The sequence below is a fragment of the Gobius niger genome, assembly GCF_951799975.1.
Source record: "Gobius niger genome assembly, chromosome: 19".
In the NCBI taxonomy this organism is placed as follows: domain Eukaryota; kingdom Metazoa; phylum Chordata; class Actinopteri; order Gobiiformes; family Gobiidae; genus Gobius; species Gobius niger.
The window spans coordinates 17,612,030-17,632,804 of record NC_136870.1 but is presented as its reverse complement, the minus strand read 5'-3'; the positions used below and the strand labels follow the sequence as shown (position 1 = coordinate 17,632,804).

The window sequence follows — 20,775 nt, the reverse complement described above, 5'->3', positions numbered from 1 at the left end:
TTTTAGGGAGAGGCGCAAGCACGTACCCCGTCGTCCTGGTTCGGACTGAGCGTAGCAGGTCCCATGCTGTGTCTCCAGTTTTTTAACACATTTGGATTTTCCACTTCAAGCCCTCCGTTCTCCACGCGGGACAGTCCTGAAGGCAAGGGGGGCTGTCAAAAGACCACTGTGTTTTAGTATAGACACTCTGCTAATGGCTGCAAACAAATTAAATGTTGTTTTGGGTAAATTTACAGTGAGACAGCCTCATTCCTGTAGGATTTCTTAAACTCTGAAGGCTTTAACACAATATGAATACAGACAAAAGAGTTGAAATATAGTGTTTGCTCTTATTTGGCAGTGGATCATACACACAATAAGAAATGTTTTCTTTTTTCTTCTAGTTTTCTTATTCCTATATAGAAAGACATAATTTATCAACATTGAACATATACTGTATGTGAAGAATAAGTTTTATTTAGGGGAGAATTAACAGCATTTAGGTCCATGCTGCAATTTGCTCATTTGTGTCCACATATAAACGCTTAATAATAACATTTGAAGTTGTTGTAAGAACTCTCTTATTGTACTATGCCCACGAGATGTCCAGATTTTACACACTAAGACGTCCGATTCAAGTTTGCAGCGGTTGTAGACAGAGCCGTTTAGTGAAAGCCTGAAAAAAGAGGGTGTAATTGCAGTGGGGGGGAAGCTGAGTTGTGTTTACCTCTGGAAGGGTCCACTGGGATTTGGAGCCGTCTCTAAGATAATAGTAGGTCTGGCCCTGTTCATCCACGGACTTGATCCACTGTTACACAACAGGCAGAAAAATGGTTGTGAGTAAGATTATGTAAGCCAAATAGTTCAACAGGAGATCTAACTTACTTAACACATAATAGACACAATATTTACCTATAACTGCACAATTGTGAGTATAATCAAGCAGTCACTAGAACTTTGGAAGAATCTGAACAAAAATCTTTTTCTGAAGCGCACATCTGCTCTATAACATTACTGTGGTTCATTCAAAATGTGTATTGTATATTGTATATGTATTGTATTGTATTGTATTGTATATGTGTATTTGGGAAAATTCTCAATATTACCGTATATTAAATTGTTCAACACACAAATGTTCAATATGAATCGACTGCAGATGCACCGCTAATAGTATTTTCAGACGTTTATTTTTACAAAGGTCTATGAAAGCGCTTGAATATTTTGCACATTGTATTTTGACACAGTACAGCAGATGGTGTCATTCTGCATGACTAAAGTGAATCATTGCATCCCTACTGTGTATCACCTTCTGCTTGCTGTTTCTCATTTGGACCTCCCATACTGGCAAGAGCAACAGTTATGGAGATACTGTGACCCAGTTGAGTTGCCATGACAATTGTTTCCCCTGTCAGTGCTTTATTTGCCATTACAGATGTTCGAAAAGCTAAATTAGTTCCCTGAGGTAAACATCACAGAGAAAATCCTTGTCCAGTGCGGGAATTGACGTCAACACCTTCTTGCTGTGAGGCGAGAGTCCAAACTAGTGCTGCACCAAGCTGGAGAAAGTATCTAAATGTAGTTTGTCAACAAATTAGATTGGATGTATATGTATGTAAAAAGGGCTAGAGTGTGCTCATTTCAAAGACACCCAGCACAAAAAAAAAAACATTGTAGAGAGCACTTAAATATGAATTGCTAAATTAAAGCAGTACTAAGTAACTTTTGCCCCTAGATGCCATAAGCGCCACTGCAGGTGTCATAGCATGTTGCGTTTTGTTTTACTTATTAATTGTCCGTGAGAGTAAATACTACAGAGAGAGAGAGGGATATTGTACATCCAATTACATAATGGAGATCATTTTTTCACTCGAACTTGGCTGTAAATACTGTTCAAGTGGCGCTAGCCCGCAGTTAGCTTTGCCCGTTAGCCTGTTAGCTTCTTCTCGTGATTCCATTAGTGTGTATTATTGGTAGCTCCGACCTGGTGGCAGCGAAGTTGCAATTGTGGTTTTCTGGCAGGAGACACCAGGGGCAGATGAAAGACCCCCCAATCATCCCATTAACACTTGTATTACCCCCAGAGGGACTATGAAAAGGATTTATTAAGCTGAACAAGTTACTTAGTACTGTTTTAATACAAGACTCACATGCAATCACTAGACCATGTTTGTAGAGGACTAAACTTCAAGGTTAGCAGGTTTTTTATACGTATTCAGACTAAATGGAGACAAGACATTTGATTATTTACAAATTTGATTATTAAATTGATGCTTTTCAAATGTTCTAATTGACACCATTCAAACTGAGATTTTAAAATTTGATAAATTATTTATATTATATTTTCCCTGATCTTCAGACTATCCCTGTCCAAAAAGCGTCATCAGTGGCACTTACTTTCTCAGGCGTGTTCTCGTTGGTGAATACCCAGGTCCCGTTTGCCTCCACAGAGAGGTTCCAGCCGGTCGGAGTGCTCCGGTCCAGGGCGGCGCGGGGGATGACGGTGCGGGTCACATGGCCCAGGCTGAACTCTTTGGGGAGGGTGGGAGGGGGTCCAGCCGCTACAGTGTCTTCGAACAGCTCGGGCGGGTCCACAGCGGGGTAGTCCTCCTGGGGGTAGTCCTCCTCAGGAAGAGGCGGCTGCCCAAGACAGATAGCATCAACAAACAAATTAAAACACAGTCATTATGAGTGTTTCTCCTTTTATAGGGAAAGAGAGAGGGACTGGCTTTGCCGCATGTACACAAGTTACACAAGTACAACTCAGGGTAATGTTTGTAAATAAAGTGGCCCCTTAAGTGCACATAGGAGTAAAAGCCAAAAACAGGTTTACGCTGGCTCCCAAATAACATATGCAAATCTTCTGTTCTTCTCATGGTATGTAGCTTTGTGAACGGTTTTACTTTTCAATTGAAAGCTGCAGGATCTCCAAACATGAACACTATGCATTTTACAAGGCTTCACTTAGACAAACTTAGAAGATTAACTTGTTATATTTAGTAACTTTCAACACTGGCTACCTATAAATATATGTTTATATTAGGCATTGGCCTTGTGAGCACTTTGGGCGCCTTGAGCAGCATAATGGGCTCTATAAATAATTGTTTATTTATTGATTATTTTTAGCTGCGGCATCCTATTCAAAAGTTGGTGGTATGCTAAAGTAATGCTTAGTAGTGGCATGGCTCACTCTGTACACTGCAGTTATGTAATGGCGATGATGCTGCGGCCTTTTTGCATGTGACTTTATGAATAGATTTTTCTTCTCTTTCCATAGCACATGTTGATGGCACATTGTCTCCACCCATGAAACGCCTCATCCCAGTTTACTCACAGCTCCATGACTTTAATACATAACATTTCCGTGACCCACAAGTGCTATTTCTGCTCCTCTATTTTCCAGATTATCTAAAAGGGGAAAGAGGATCCTGTCTTGATTTGTTTTGCTGTAGAACCCATATGAGGAAATTTGATTAGCAAAACACTGTTAACGGCTCATATTTTTACTTCCCCAAGTCATGCATTACACTGAAGGTACGATATGTACAATTGTTTTGTGAATATTTTATAAACATGACTCAACTGTATCACCAGATATGAGATAAACATGTTCAAATGTTGTTTTACTGATAAAGTATTGACAAAGTATTTTACATTAAGTTTTGATTCTAGATCCACTGGTCTCAAACAGCAATACGCAAATTATATTTCATAATACAGTACCGGTATACATCGCTGGGATCACTCCATAAAAGTAATTCAACTACTGATTACTCCTTGTAAAAGTAATCTAGTTACTTCTATGGATCAACCCAGGCTGTTTCGGTCTGCCCTATTACACTACTATATTCTTTGCTTTATATGAGATAAACTCAAAGTTATGTCCAAAAAGAAACAAATAGTTAATTGACAAAGTAATTATTACCTTATTACCAGTTTTGCCATTGTAATCCAGTTACATTACTCTTAGTAATCTATTTTCAGCGCCTAGTGGCTACACTACCTGTGTATGTATTATAAAATGTATAACCTTCCAAGTACCACCAGGCCTAGATCAAGATGAAATCCGGACTAAACCGGGGCTCAAACAGGTCTTAAATTTGGCTCAAATTATCCCTAAACTGGATGTAGACCATGTGAAAGCAGAACAACTCATAACTTAAATGCAATACAGAAGCATAAAACAAGTTTCTGTATCTCTGATTAAAATGAATAAAGTCTAAAATTGTAGATGACTCTGAACGCTACCCGAAGAAGTGCCACTAGTTTTAGAACCACTGTACCAGATGATTAGCCAGTCGGAAAGCACAATAATGAAGATTGCCAGATCTCATGACTAAAACCAGTTTGGATATAAAGGGCCTCAATAATCCCAGCACCTGTCCCAATGAAGTCCTAATAAGATCTAGAGCAGATCTCCAGTAGTTAAAGCTCAGAGACTATTATTTTCAGTATCAGACAAAATACAAAGACTTTAACATAATGATAAATAAATAAATAGAGGGGTGTAACTCTCTGAACCCACTTCATGTGAACTAAAAGCGAGTGCATTCTTTTTATATCCACAAACTATAAATAAGGACAAACTTCACCTAAAGTTTTGGTGTCTTAATGTACTTGTCTATGTAGGTGGGAGAGTCTGAATCCATTCTAATCAGTCCATATTTGCAGCGTTCCCCTGGGCTATTCTAAAACAGGGCAGAGCTGTTAAGTGGAGCAGCTTGCTTGTCCTTTCCTTACCGGGCCGTCCTCGTGGAATCTGTGCACGCTCATAGGCTCCATCATAGGCGGGTCCCAGGACGTCTCACCAGACATCGGGTTGTAAAAGTAGGGCCGACCACTTGTCTCATCCACTAGTTCCTCCCAATCGGAGGAGGCTGGCGAGATGGGCGGAGACTGCGGAGGTGATGGAGAGTATTGGTCTTCGGATGGGTGGAGCTTAAGTTCAGAGGGGGAGGAGTCTGGGAAGGGGTTGTCCCAGGTTGTTTGTCCCGTGGCGGGGTGGTAGTAGTAGTCCTGACCGCTGTCCTGATCAAAGTGCACCTCCCATCCCTCGGGGTCGAGATAGGTCGGGGAGTAGGAGGAGGGGCCAGAAAGAGGAGAGGAGGAGAGGCTCTTTCGGACCTGGGCTACGTTGACGTAGACGGCTGTGTGGTCATTGTCCACCTGTAGAAAAATACTGTGTCATTAGAAAGCAATACAGGTACATGGTTAACTATTCTGTACGATGGCTCTTTAAGCACCTTAGCTTTTGTACTTTATCAGCTTATTATCACAGTATGTGCTGGCCTTAAAAACCTATAGTCAATAAGGTCAATAAGGCTTGTAACTCAGTGCAAGAAGGTCATCCGGTTCAATTCCCGGACTGTGCGGGCCTTTCTGTCTGGAGTTTGCATGTTTCTCTCTGTGTGTCTGGATGGGTTCCCCCCCCCGGGTAGTCCGATTTCCCCCATCAACCAAAAACATGCACAGTCCTCCAGGCAGGTGATTCTGACCTTCAGAATCACAGCAGTCACCCCTTGTGGCCTCAAAGGATGGGTCAAATACACATTCAGTGCTCATGCTTCACAGCTAGAAGGTTACGGGTGGCCTTTCTGTGTGCATGTTCTCCTCGTGTCTGTTTAGGTTTCCTCCGGGTAATCTGGTTTCCCCTACCACACCACTACAAACATGTACAATAGGCCAGGATGAATGAGAGTGTGTTTGAGTGTGCACATGGGGGACGAAGGATGGAAATTAGCCCATAGCTACAATCCGGTGTGGCTTGTTTACATGCATGAGACCCATGTACGTACGCTCATTAACATGCACTGTCCCGACCAAATAAAGCAATAAGTAAATAAAATAAAGTACACCATAACCTTAACCAATATGCTGCTGCATGGCATAGAACACATTTGAAGTGTTAGACCTTGAAGGCTCATTTGTTTTGTATATTTATTTGTTTATTTGGGTCAAGCATGGGAATTGTACTGAGCTCATGCACGTAAACAAGCCACGTGGATTGTGGCCATAAGTTAATTTGCATCTGTTGCACTCACAAACAGACTCTCATTCATCCCGGCTTATCGTACAAGTTTTTAGCGGTAGGGGAAACCTGACTACCCACAGGAAGCCAAATGACTCAAATCTTTGAATAAAAAGCCACACACACAATGTTTTTTGCAAGTAACTCCAAATCGAATATCTCAAGTCTTTAGGAGGGAACAAATCCTTGATATTTATGTTGTTTTACTTGCCTAAACTGCCAAAACCAAATTCTTTTCTTTTAGACTATTTGTAACGTTATCAAAGAAAAAAGCTTCATTAATCTATCTTAAAGGGACGTAATAAAAAACACCAGTTCAAAGGTATCACACGAACAAAATTAGTGACTGTTTAACTATTTGCAGTAATTTCCGGCATTGGATCAAACATTGAACCAAATGAGTCAATGAAAGGAGAGAGGTCGGCCTCAGTTTATTGAGTGTATGTCAATAAACGGATACTAATTATAGACTGCCTTTTAACACACACGCTCTATATTGCTGTATAAAGAGCATTGTGGGGATTTTTGTTATTGCCAACTGTGGTTGCACTGCGAAGACAACAAGAGTCGAACTTTAAGCGCACATCCGACTGACTTATAAAAGAACTGTCAAAGTCTCATTCAGGAAGTGGCCTAAAACAGCGAAAACACATGAAACAGAAACGCCCAACCCTTCACTTCATTCCTGTGTCATCATCTGTTACTCAAACGCCTACAGAAAACTTCCCAAAGTGATTTAACAAGTCGAGCTTGCATTAGTCAAGCATAACATGGTAATAACCAAAATATAAACACACTTTTTGACAACACGCCATAGATCAGATAACCCAATATGGTATCTCTTCATTTCTGTGGCAGTGGTAGAAGTAAAGCTAGTAGTAATGGTGGTAATGGTAGTAAAGTTTTGCCATAGTAGTTGGAGCAAATGGCTAAAATAGTAGCTGTGTATTTTTTAAAAGCTATAAATGGAATTGAGTGGTGAGAATTTGAGCATAATAATAAAATCTTCAGTAGACAGTCTTATAATGGCAGATACTTTTTTTCTTATGACAAAAAGTGTAGTATAGAAGCTGTTATTAAAGACTCCTTTCTCCAAGTTGCATCATGCACTTACATGTTTTCCATTTGGTATGCAGTATGTTCCTCCCCTTGTAAATAAATAACCTTTTATAGATAGAGCTTTGTTGAAAAATGCCGCGTGTACTGTCTCCATTAACCCACACGACCTTTAGTGTGGGGTCCTTGGGCAAGACACTTCACCCACCTTGCCCCCAGAGTCTGCGTGCATCGGGTGTGAAGCGCTTTGAGTGCCTAATGTAGGTGGAAAAGTGCGACATAAATTGAAACCATTGATCATTTATCGGTAAAAGTAAGGATGAGGAATCGAAACTTGCATTGAAGAGCACAGATCTCTGCCAAGGAAACTGGGATTAAATGCAATGGCGAAGAAGAAGAAGAAGAAGAAGAAGAAGAAGAAGAAGAAGAAGAAGAAGAAGAAGAAGAAGAAGAAGAAGAAGAAGAAGAAGAAGAAGAAGAAGAAGATGTGAAGAAGAATGTTCTGAGCAAATTACACAGACACTTTTTTTAACGACGAATAATACTACTACTATGTTTACTTTAACCTGATTGGTCACTAACACTGATAGGAGTACTCGCCGATGATATCTTGTTACTTGCTGACAATTCTATTTTAATGACTTGTTTCCTTTGCTCGGCCACAACAGCTGTAAGATACATAACAATAAGGTCCCACAAGTGACTGAAACTAACACAAACTAACGAACCATCAACACCAAACCGAGGTGTAACTGAATCAGGATCACAGTTAGTTCATAGAAAGAGTTGCCCATTTCAAAAGAATAGTACCACAAAGTAACGGCTAGTCACTTCCACTATTGCACATGTCCAAAAGTCATGGGGTAGGATCTTTATACAGTGGACTCTAAGCTCAAATTAGAGATTTTGTGTGTGTGTATGTTTACAAGATATTATAAGCTTATCTCCTAGACTGAGATACTGATGCAATGCCTGATTTTGTCAATGTTACACAAGAAGTCTTTTATTGCACATGACACAAATATTACCCCTAATCTGATTAGAGCGGACTGAGCTCTGAGTACAAAAATAGATCTTTTGGATTTGAGGTTTTGATAAGTGATCTGAGCCTATGAGGCAATCAATGTGGACTACCAGACAACTGACCCTAAAACCTCGATTGATTTGGACATGAAGCTCTGATATCACACAGGACATTCGACAGCAGCCAAATTGATTTGGGAAATGGCCATAGTGGAATAACCTTTTCTTTACAAAGCAATTTTGTTTTTCCCACTCAATCATGACCGGAACAAACCTGAGTCAACCAGGATAAACCCCAAGAATAAGTCATACTTAGACCAGCTCTACATAAAGTTAAGAATAACCTGGACTAAACATAGGAATTGGGTCTAAAACTGCCTGGATATTTAAGAGTTTCTATCGTTTGATTGTAGGAAGACTAAACTAAAAAGAAAAACACAAGAAGAAACCGCAACTAAGTAAAGTCATACTGTATAACTACTGACACCAATTCAAAACAAGGTGGTTCATAAGAGATTTCAGATTTTTCATTCGAAACGGGGAAGTTGAATACAGTAGGTATCAGTATGAAAATATGAGAATATCCGCTGACACCGGGTTTCAGTGTCACTAACTAAAAAGTTGGAGCTGATTTAGTCACAAATATCTAACATTATAGTATGCCTTTGCTCTTACTTTCAAACTGTTTCTTTTTGACAGCATAGCATCAACTCAACTAACGGTTGCAATACAGGAAAAGTAACAAGTGCAGAGCCATCTCCAAACAAGGAAGCATCAGGCCGTTATAATGACGACAACAACAACAACAATGCAGCCTGCCCACACAGAGTAAATCATATGTAAATAAACTGCTATTACAGTAACTCACCTGTGTTGGGACTGATAAGGTTAGGCACTTTTTGGCCCGGTGACCTGCCCAAGGACTCGAGTACATGTCCACCATGATCACAGCTAATGTTGTAAATCCATACAAAACAGACACACAAAAAAAGTAGATCAAGAAAGTCCAAATGTCGGGTAAGTCAGCGTATGAGATGCTCGTGAGAAAAAGCTCCAGACATCATCAGCGCTGCAGCCACGGTTTGACAGAAAGGAGAAGTGTAGCGCAGCATTACAATAGCAGCAGGAAGGGGCTGAGTGTCTATTTCAGTCAATACGTGTGTGCGCGCATGAGTGTGTGTGCAAGCATGCAGCGCTATAGTGCACAGGAGAACAGGGTAGGGGGTGAACTGTCTGGGAGCGCTCAAAAACAAAGAGGAAAAAGTTAGACAAGTGTGAAAGAGATACTCAGACGAAGCAAGTTTTGGTCCAGACAAGACTTCCTGCTGCAAAGGCGAAATGAATCGGGGCATGGAGTTGACTGAGTACATATGTGGAGAAACTGACTGAAAATAAGAACTATTGGTAATTTTAACCTCTTAGCGCCCACCTGAACTGAGCACATTTACTCCAGTTTGGCTTTACCCAAATCTGAAAGTTTCTTGAAAAAAGTGTCAGAAGAGCAACAAAAATGAGATGAAAACTAGGACGACAATGCAACAAAAGATGTGATAAAAAAGTGACAAAAAAAAAAAAAAGGTGAGGAAAAAAATGTGAGGAAAAAGGGATAAAAATGTGATAAAAAGTGACAAAAATTTGAGGGGAAAAGTGACAAAAATGTGATAAAAAGTGACAAAAATGAGATAAAAAGTGACAAAAATTTGACAAAAATGTGATAAAAAAGTGACAAAAATATGACAAAAATGTGATTAAAAAAAAAGTGACACAAATTTGTAAAAAAAAAAAAAAGTGGAGTGGAATGTGGAGAAACTGACTGAAAATGAGAACTATTGGTGGTTTTAACCTCTTAGCGCCCACCTGATCTGAGCACATTTTCTCCAGTTTGGCTTTACCCGAATCTAAAAGCTTCTTGAAAAAAGTGTCAGAAGAGCAACAAAAATGAGATGAAAACTAGGACGGCAATGCAACAAAAGATGTGATAAAAAAGTGACAAAAAAAAAAAAAAGGTGACGAAAAAAATGTGAGGAAAAAGTGATAAAAAAGTGATAAAAAGTGACAATAAAATTGAGGGAAAAAGTGACAAAAATGTGATAAAAAGTGACAAAAATGTGAATAAAAATAGCAAAAATGTGATTAAAACGTGACATGAAGTGATGAAAAAAAAGTGACAAAATGTGATGGAAAGTGACAAAAATGTGACAAAAAAGTGACAAAATTGTGGGGGAAAAATGTGATAAAAAGTGATAAAGATTGGAGGGAAAAAAAAAAAAAAATGTATATAAAGTGGCAAAAATGTGATAAAAAAAATGTTATAAAACATTTGGAAAACAAATGTGGGGAAAAGGTGACAAAAAATGCGAGGAAAAAGTGACAACAATATGAGGAAAATGCAATAACATGATCTACACAAAATCATGGCAGAAATAAGGGTACCATAGTCAATATTCTTATTGGATAGAGATGACAGCGCCAATCTCATAATATTTCAATTTGGAGTAAATCAATCAGAAAGTCACGGCCAAGAGTGATGAGTTGGTAATAGTTCAGGTTTAGGCAGCACTATATCTTTAACAAACAAACCCTGTCTCCATGGGGTCTAATTGCGTATAAAACCTGCTCTCTACTAACCTGTTCTAATATGCATGTGACTCTTGAATTAGATTAGTAGTTTTAACGTCCGTCTTTTTTATTCTTTTAAAACGTGCACAGTGAATTGAATCTTGATTTGAAACATAATCCTGCTATCCTGAAAACCACAAACCATTTTTGTTCCCAAAATCATGCAGGGAGTAAGAAACCCTACATTTAGAAGTCAGCGCAAGTAATCCAAACAAATCCAAGTCGCCTATGGTTAATTGAAATGTATTTTGGCGTATACTGTTGCCGTGCATAATGTACAATACAGTATTAGCTCATGTGAGGTCAGGCTGTCATGTAACGCAATAGGAAACAATAAAACAGTAGACGCCACGTGGGTGTTTCAAACAGGAAGTCTAGTTTTTAGGCCAGTTGTTGAATCAACGTTTCCTTTCGTCTGTCGCACAATCAGCCACTCTTGTTGTCAAAAGGCCATAACATTTGTGGCGAAAGCTGGCAAAGGTTATGCAAATATTAAACACCAATACCTCATAGTTCAATCAAGGCATATTTCATTATACTGTAACATTACATTCCTCTAGTGGTCGTTGTTGTAAGTGTCATCTTGATCAATCTTTCTGGTGTTTCCCATCTGTGCTTCAATAAATCATTAGCCTCCAAGTTTGGGATGATATAAAATGCTACAGGGTTTGTTTGCTTGGTAGAGGGTCGATTTTCTTCAACGTCAAAAGACCAAGGGCCAAAGAAACACATCACTTTCTGAACAATAATTAGGCGATTGATTGTGCTGCCCTATACGTACTGATTTGCCTTCCCTGACCTTTCCTTGTTTATCCACAACCATCGACTTCCTGTGCCTGCCCCACTCATATCTGACGGAAAAAAGTCGGCCCAGGAAAGGCTTCTGTTTTTCAACCCTGCAGTATGTAAAATGCAAAACACGAGGCAGACTTGCATAGTCATGTTGTTGATTACGTCGCTCAATAAACACATTGAAGTGGGCGCCATCACCTGAGAATCAAGGTTGGAAATTCCAGTGGAAGGAAATGCAAATGTGTTATTCTGTATTTACAACCAACTAAAGGAAATGTAATAGAGGTTGACTTTACACTGCAAAAGCAAGGATAGAAATGAGGGGCATAAAAACAATCAAACTGTGATCTGATCCTGATCTCTCTGTGACAGTCTGCTACTTTCAATGATATCCAAATATTGTCACGGGAATTTAACTCTCGTCATGGGAATTTAACCAATAAATGTGAAAAGTTTAAGAAGCCGTTACCATGCTCCTTTAACCCAGTATGAGGAGTAAAGACAAAATTACCCGGAAACATGGTTAACATTGTTTTGATAATCATAAGCGGCTGCAAAAATAAATGATACTTTATATATTCCTAGTTACCATCTCGTTGTGGTGATGCAAACTAATGTAAATCGCTTAATTCCAGTTGCAGTTCTAGGGACTGCTCTCTAAGTCTGAAAATGAATGGCAGAGATACTGAATAACTTCCTGAAAAACCCCAAACCTTTCCCTCCAAGAGCAGACAATTTGCAAATCAAATGCGCCAGGAAAAATCCGGCTGAACTTTTGTGTCCGAGCGTCTCTAGTTTTCCAACACAACATAACTTCCTCGATCCCAGGTAGCTCTGCTTCTATCTTTTTGTTTTAGTTTTTAACCGGAGTCTCCTGGAGTTTAGCGACAACTCGGTGCCCTCAGCGAGGCATGAAGCAGCACTATGGCCGATTACTTAACCGCATTAGCGCTCAACCAATCAAACAATGGAACGGGCAAATTGGGGCCCAAATCACGCCACGGAGAACACACAGTGGGCTATTGAACGAATGTGGCCCCTCCCCCTGTTACATCACTCTCCTCACACAGCTCCCATAATGCTTTGAGAGGAGTCCAGGAGCATTGCAAAGGTTTCATACCAAGTGATACCTCGACATACTAAAGGAGTGCAATGTAAAGCACCCAATTTAGTTACAGGGGTTCACATTGACGATTATAAACTTCTATGCTAGATTATCGCTTTAGCTAGAAACACAATTGTTGTTGGTTTTATGCCCAATGTACCAAGACTTCGATGTGGGCCTGTAATTCTCCTGTTCTACTAATGTCATTCACCAGATTTTAAGGTGAGACAAAAAGGGACAGATCACATGACCTATACTTAGATAATCTAGCAATTTGTAAATTAAGACTAAGTAAAGTAAAGTAGTTAGTCTAGATAAGTAAAGATAATTCGTAGTTTTTAACGGCCTGGTAAAGTCACAATAAAATGTGTACTCTTGAATAATATTAATAAAGGCTTACACTAGCATTGCGCTTTACGAGCTTCTTACAGCACTAGTCATTATGGATTTACGCCATATTCAGTGGTGGTAAGTAGGACTGGGACAAAATATTGTATTGCAAAATATCGCAATACGTCTTTGTTGTGATACGTGTATAGAATCGGAAACCATGTCTCGCAATACTTTTGATACTCAACTCAGGTCTACAAAAAAACATATACAAATGGTTTTGACTCAAAGATAGTTTTGCTTGAACCAGATCTGGTGCTGATTGGATTAAACAAAAGACTTTTAAAAAGCTTCTAGCATTTGCACTTTTCAAAAGGTTTTAATCAATATCAGACTGATTTATGTGTAATTTATTCAGCTGATTTATATACAAATAGTATTATTATATAACAGTAAAAATACACAATCATGAAGGCAGCTCTATTGGCTCAGGGGGGGCAGTTTAAAAAATAAAGTCTTAAGTTGCTTTTTAAAAGTCTCCACAGAATAAAGGGAGCACAAGGACAGAGGAAGTTCACTCCAGAAACGGCTTTAAAGGACCTGTGTCCTCGGGTTTTGACCTGAAGACCTCAGACTCCGAGCTGAAGTGTAGGGCTGGATTAGATCAGTGATAAGCAGAATTTTGAAATTCACTCTGAAGGCAACAGGAAGCCAATGGAGAGACTTCAGGACAGGAGTAATATGGACTCTCCTGTTGGTGCGGGTCAGGAGCCTCGCTGCAGAGTTTTGAACATACTGTAGGCGGGTCAGCTCCTTCTTATTTAAGCAGGTGAACAGGCTGTTGCAATAGTCCAACCACGACGACACAAAAGCATGAGTAATAGTCTCCAAGCTCTGACTGAGCTCTTTCCAATGAAAAAAAACCTGGAATATCGGCCTTTTATTGGCCGATAGTCAATATCGGGCAATATTGTAAAATGCCTAAATATCACCCAGACATATCGGTCGGCCGATATAGCAGTCGGCCTCTAATTGACACATTTTTTGGAAACTCCACTTGTGAAAATTATTTGGGGTAAAATATTGCAGTTTGTCATATTGAATGTAATACTTGTAATACCGGGATACCTGATACGTATGGGATCGTGACAAAAGTGTATCATCCCAGCCTTAGTGGTGAGCTGCTACTGTAGCCACAGCTGCCTGGGTATGGACTGATAGAAGAGAGGCGGCCACCATTCACTCACACACTACATTTAAACAGAAAAGGAGGAGTGTCTTGCCCAATGACACAACAAGAGTGAACAGTCCCGTCATTCTTCCACAGGAAAGTAAAATCTCGAATAAATAGTGGTCCATAAATCTATGAAAAAAGACACCTGAGTTTTGAAAAGTCTAAATTATAAAGGAATAAACCAGGACTAAGCCCACCACCACCTGATCTAAATGAAGACAAAACCAGTTCAATGTCAGGGCCAAGCAAAGCCACGTTTCTCTAAACTGATAAAGAAACTCAACAGGAGGCTAAAACACACCAGCTTATGTCGGACTCAAACTCGTTCATGAATAAATGAAAAGAACACTGCCTTGTCTTCAGTATCATCTGACAAAATCAGTTTGTGAACTACTGCATCAAAGCATCTTGCATCGAGCTCTTGGCACTTCTCCACGTGCTGATGGGCAACTCGAGTAATGATATTATTTATGACTTTGACAGCAGATTGCTAACACTCCCATCATTATGAAACTGGAGTGTTTTCTTTGTGGGAGGCCAGGCCTGTTCTAAGTACCACTCTGTGAATCATACTTAAAACCCACAAATCAGAGTAAGGCTGAAAGACGCTCTTAAAAAGGTTTAGTTGAAAACCAGCACAAGACTTTTATGACTTATGATTATATGCAGTACGAATATTTGCTGTAATTACTGAACCAATTTCTGATAACACATGAATGACCTTATTCAATGCAGTGCTACACCCAGGCTAAAAATAAGCATCGGTTGGTGACTAATAGTTTTTGATAGACACAAAGAGTTTCCTCAATAACAAACAGAGGAGGGTAGAGTAGTCAAATTATTTAGTAAAAGCAACGAAACTTTACACATTATTTCAACTCAGAATAAAAAGTACTCACCTAATAAGTCAAGTGACAAACCGTAAATAAGCACTTGGTGAAAAAACATTTGAGTATACTGCACAACTGTTTGACTTATGTTTTAGTGTTGATATGAAAACTGTAAGTTAAGTAAAAAAAAATATTAATAGCATATAACACATGAAGCTTTCGTCGCTGATAGATTTACTCACAACAGATGCTTTACTGAGTACTACCTGCTGATATGATATCCAATAAATACTTCTGGAATGTAATTACAGAATAATAATCAATCATTACTAAATCAAATGGTAGTAAACTTCTGGGTGAAGGTAATAGTTTTATTTGTGTATTCTTGAGTTTATTTCTGTATGTTGAACTTCTTCCGTGTCCAATCAAATATACAATTCCATAACTGTTCCCTTTGGTACTTCCATATCACATTTGGCGACAATATTTTGGCACGGAAGACTTCCTTAATGCTTTCAATAAATGACAAGGAAGAGAAATGCTAATAATCGCAGCAAGAAAGTGCAACTTATAAAACAAAGAAAGGGGCATTCGCTTGCTCTCCATAAGTATAAAAAGTACAGTGAGTCCCGGTCAGACGAGATGCGCTCACACGACCTGTTGGAGCAGTTCTTAGGCATCCGATTCTGTCTGTGCTGCAGGTGTTGTCAACCTCAACAAAGTTAGGCATCTTAGTTACGCATAGATACATGCGGTAAATTGTGGGTCTGGGTTGAAACCAGTGCAGCACAGAGTATACTGGGAGAACATGTATCATCTTTAACTGTTAAATCCATCAGGGAAAAAGGTTATATATATGTTGAAGCAAACCAATTAACAACAATAACAGACAGACTAATTGAAAGACCTTGTCTACCTTGACCAGTCTATTCTTCCATAGACATGTTTAATATGGCTATTTTGTTTTATGTCGGTACTTGGTGAGGAGGATTATTAAGATTTCAGACATGATCTTGGAAAAACAAGGTTGAAAAGGTAAAGGCTCAGGTGGATCCTCATTCAGGATGTCCAAAAGTTTATTTTGAGAACAATCCCTTGAAGGTTATTTTGTCAGTCTATTAAAGGAACAGGCCACCATTTTTACTTACTGAGATATGTTCTTGCCTGAGCGTAGACGAGTTGATGTGTAACTGTCTGGTCTTTGTGCGTGCCCTCAGTCATGCAAAACGACCAAAGATGTTGATAGCATTTAGCCTCCTCCAGCATATCCCTATGGCTCCAAACGGGGATGAAGTTGGAAGCTACCATGCTCTTCCACGGGCACGCACAAAGACCAGGCAGGTACGTATCAACTTGTCTCAGCTCAGGTAAGAACATATCACAGTATGGAAGACCTGTGTTCCCTTATTCACGCAAAAAGACCAAAGAGGTTGTTCGCATTTGGCCTCTCCCAATGTATTCCTATAGCTCCAAACGGGGTGAAGTTAGAAGCGACCAAGCTCTTCCACGGGCACGCAAAGACCAGACAGGTACGTATCAACTCGTCTAAGCTCAGGCAAGAACATATCTCAGTATGTAAAAACGGTGGCCTGTTCCTTTAACATTATATTCTCTGCAAAATTGAAGGCATTTTGATTCAGAGCAACACTTATCAAACGTCTTCTTACCCTCAGCTGGATCTTTACCCTGCCCATGTGGGACCACCAACCCACTCTGGATATTAAGTGACCTACATTTAGGCTAATTGCTCTTCTGCATATCACAATTGCGCACTCACGCTCTGAGCCAAAAAGAACTGCATGCATGGCGAGGCTGGCACCGAAACGCTCCCAAAAACTAAAGGCTCTGCGCTGGTTTGGGAGCCGGGCCAGGGTCAAGTCTCCATGGAGATGCGAGCCTCCATTGTGAGGTAAGAATTACTGCACTTGAGGGGGTTCTGGCACGTCTGTACTGTCCCGGGTCTCTTTCATTCAAGGCTGCACCAAACGGGAGCGATTATAACGAGCTGGTCTAAAGATTCAGGAATTTGCGTAAAGTTGGAAATCGCGTGCAGTCACGAAATACGCTGGTAATTACACATGTGTAGTGCCTGGAATATAGTGAATAACACATTGACGCACTGAGGCGCTATAAAACTTACATTTCCCCCTTAATTTTCACGCGTTGGACGTGAGGCATCTCGTAACCTTGCAACAGGTGCAGAGCAACTTCCGTGAAACTCACCTGTATCCAAAGTTATGGCCTTTATCATCAGCTACAAAATCCCAAATCAATCGTGGTAGCTTTGAACGGACTACACACTTCTACCCATGTCATGTTTTCCGCGCAGGTGCAAAATAACTATTCCCAGGGTCGACATCGGCACTTGGGGAAAGCGCAGGTATAGCAGCTAGAGCATAGTTTGGGAGTGGCCCGCAGAAGCTTTCTCTTTTAACTCTTTCCTTCCCCTGCATAGAGCGCAAAGCCACCAAGCAGCTACAACCTGTTCCGAGCCAGTGTCACAGTCGGAGCTGTCCTGTCCCGCATCGCACACACAAGAAAACAACAAATTACGCACAACCTTTTCCCCCCCTCTCACACCATGCGCGTAATTGTAGCCAGAATAAGCGCACGGAAAGGAGTTTAGAAGTAAAGTATACATACAGTACACGCCCTCCTGTGAACGAGTCGAAAACTTTTGCAGAGTAAAACCCGGCTCGCTCACATCAGCTGCTTCTACTGTGGTATGTTAGCAACACCTCTTTTCCCATTGAGAGGGACGACACGCCATTCATATGCTGATGAGCTGGCACAGATACAGGCCGCTGCGAACCGAGTCAGGACCTTTGGCAAAAAAAAAAAACCCTGGTAGAGCATTTTAACCAGCTCAAAAACGCGCAGTTAATAGGTTATACTCCAAATGTGAGATTTTATGCAACACATATGTAGTCAGGGTGTTTTTGGTTTTAGCCACCCAGCCACACCTCCATGAAGCCAGCGAAATCAAGTTGCCATTTTGCACAACTCCACAGGTTTCCAACTTGCAGCAGAAACCCCTTATGCAGTTGGTTGTGGAATATTATGCAACTCAAGCCTCAAAAAAGTGTGCACTTTGATGCTGTGGCAATGCATGCTTTTGCTTTTAAGATATGTTCCAGCAGTTAAGAAGAGAGAGTCTTATAATAGCCTATAGACAATGTTTCCCAACCTTTTTTGTCCCACATACCCAATGAGGCATTACTTTATTCTCCAAGTACCCCCTAACTTGAGGAACCTGTCAAGATTTTAACATTATGAGCAACTAAACGTAGATTATTTAGTAGCTACGTAGTAGAGTGTTGTTCAATGTATAGCTAAAATACTTAAAACAGAATTAAAACGGTCTTTTCTTTGAAAGCAACATTGACATTCTACTCGGTTCCACCTTTTTTCTTCCTTCCTTTCTTTTCTTTTCTTTTTTTTTTAATCTGAGGTCATTCCATGTACCCCCTGCAAAGTGCTCAAATACCCCCAGTTTCCCCCCATACCCCTGGTTGGGAAACAGTTATAGACGACCATTTCAAAGAAAACCCACTTAGTCAACTATTTCTGTTCTGTTAGTGCCTCAAGGTGTTACTAAATCCCCTAGATTAGATACAGTAAATACGGGGTTAGCATTTTATGATAACACTTTCATGATAACCCTTGCATATAAATGGATTAGGGCTCATAAAGTTATTGTTTGTTTTAAAATGCTAAAACATTTCCTGATTGAGAGTATCTTTAAACATCAGTGGTTTCACACCATAATGAATATCAAGATTTAAATCAGGACCTACACTATATTACTATGTTACTACCTATATTTTATAAACTGGGTGTAAACTGTCAAAACCACAAAAGCACCTAACTTAGATACATTACGAATGCACAAATTCATTATCTGTTTAAAATGAACACAGACTGTGGTGAAGATTATCCTGAAGGTGTTAATAATAATGTCCCACATTTGTTTGCGCTTACTGTAATCATTATTCACTTACTTCGCACTCAATAGCGGTAAGCTTCTGTTGTAGCCACAGCTGCTCTGGGGCAGGCAGAAGAAAGCATGGCTGCCAATCTGCACCACCAGCCGCTCACTCACTCACTCACTCACTCACTCACTCGCTCGCTCGCTCGCTCGCTCGCTCACTCACTCACTCACTCACTCGCTCGCTCGCTCGCTCGCTCGCTCGCTCACTCACTCACTCACTCACTCACTCACTCACTCACTCACTCACTCACTCACTCACTCACTCACTCACTCAGTAGATACACATACCACAGTTTGAGAACCACTGGTCTATCCCCACCTGACTCATCCTTGGGCATTAGATTAAATGTTTGTGGAAAAACAGCGCCATCTTGTGTCTAAAACTAACCACTGCCACATCCTTACCTTCTTCCTGAGAGGTGGGCGTCTTGTGGAAGCTGTAGTTTCAACCTGGTTTTCAGTTTCCTTTTTCTTTGTATTCCCATCATTCTGTGCATCATTCAAGTCAGATTTCTTTTCAGATTCCTGGATTAGCGCCGGCCCCTCCTCAAGAAATAAAGTTGGTGTTGGGGGTGCGGGGAACTCAAAACTATCATCCTCTATCTCCTCTACTTGGCTTTGGAAAGTTCTCAGTTGTACTTTTACTTCTTCTTTTACTGATTTTGTTGACTGTCTTTGACCTTCAACTTTAGACGAAGGTTTTGCATAAAGGCAAAAGTCACTATCAGAGTTATGAGCAACACCGCTGTTAATTTTAGGGATTTGCTCCACAGGTTCATCATCTGGCACACATAATCCAAAAGTTGAAAACCTATATTTTTGTCCAAAGGAATTTCTCACTGGATTCGAGTCCGGTTTTTCATTCGAAGTTATTTTTTGAGACTTTTGGCTATCCAGAGAGCGTGCATCTTCCAACTTTTCTTCAACAGATGGGGACTCCTTCATATATTGGGCAGGAACATAGAAAGGTTTGGAGTCCAGATCTTTGCGCACGTGCCACCAGTGCTGGTTGGTCTTGGCGATGAGGAGGTAGCTCTCGTTGGGCTTGATGGAGACGAGGCGGCCGCTTTTGGTTGTGTATTGAAACTCATGCTCCACTGAGACGACCTCCATGCTCCACTCTGGGTTCAGGGTCAAAAGCGTCGTCATGGAAACTGGTTGAACATCATGAAACTACAAAAGAAGAAAACATTTGTTATGTACCCAGAGAATGACCCAGAGTAGCTTCAGGACAAACCTTCTACACATCATGACAAACTAGGACACACACTCACATAGTACAGGAAGAAAGACACAGTTTAACCTTGTTGTTCCTGTGTAGTTGCTGATATGGAACATTTCCACCTTTATAGTTAAGGTTAAGGTATACTTTATTTATGCACTGATTGTAAGGCAGATTCAATGACAATGATTCAAAACGAAACTTCTGCTTGATCAAATCAGCAATCTTTGAAAATCCCTGTGTTGTTGTGGTTTAAAGCTATAAAAAAAACTAACTGAACTAAAACTAAAATTGAAAACACCAATTGAGAACTACAGATTAGAATGGTTTTGTCTGTAACGACTAAAATACATAACACAGGCACAACAGACATTCCCAGACAGGGAAAATAAAAAAAAAAGTGTATCAATTTGTTTATGAAATTAGGGGAAACTAAGGATTTTAAGATGGGTCAAATTATGCAGAAAAAAGTGGTCAAGACATGGAAAGTTAATGCTGGCAAATAAATAATAGATCACACTTTGTAATTTAGTAATCAGGGCCGGATTTATGCAGGGGCTTATGTGGGC

At 40.1% G+C, this 20,775-nt stretch overlaps 1 protein-coding gene across 3 annotated transcripts in view; it reads right to left on the bottom strand.

Annotated features, from left to right (window-relative positions):
- Positions 1–20,775, bottom strand: part of arhgap27 (Rho GTPase activating protein 27) — a 32,426-nt gene that overhangs the window by 10,280 nt on the left and 1,371 nt on the right. For all 3 annotated transcript variants that reach the window (XM_079577123.1, XM_079577125.1, XM_079577124.1), the window contains exons 2-6: positions 19,390–20,157; positions 4,717–5,142; positions 2,374–2,616; positions 707–787; positions 27–152 (exon numbers count right to left, since the gene is read on the bottom strand). In XM_079577123.1, coding sequence (XP_079433249.1) covers positions 27–152; positions 707–787; positions 2,374–2,616; positions 4,717–5,142; positions 19,390–20,133 — 1,620 coding nt within the window. In that variant the 5' untranslated portion in view covers positions 20,134–20,157. The remainder of the gene's footprint in view (positions 1–26; positions 153–706; positions 788–2,373; positions 2,617–4,716; positions 5,143–19,389; positions 20,158–20,775) is intronic.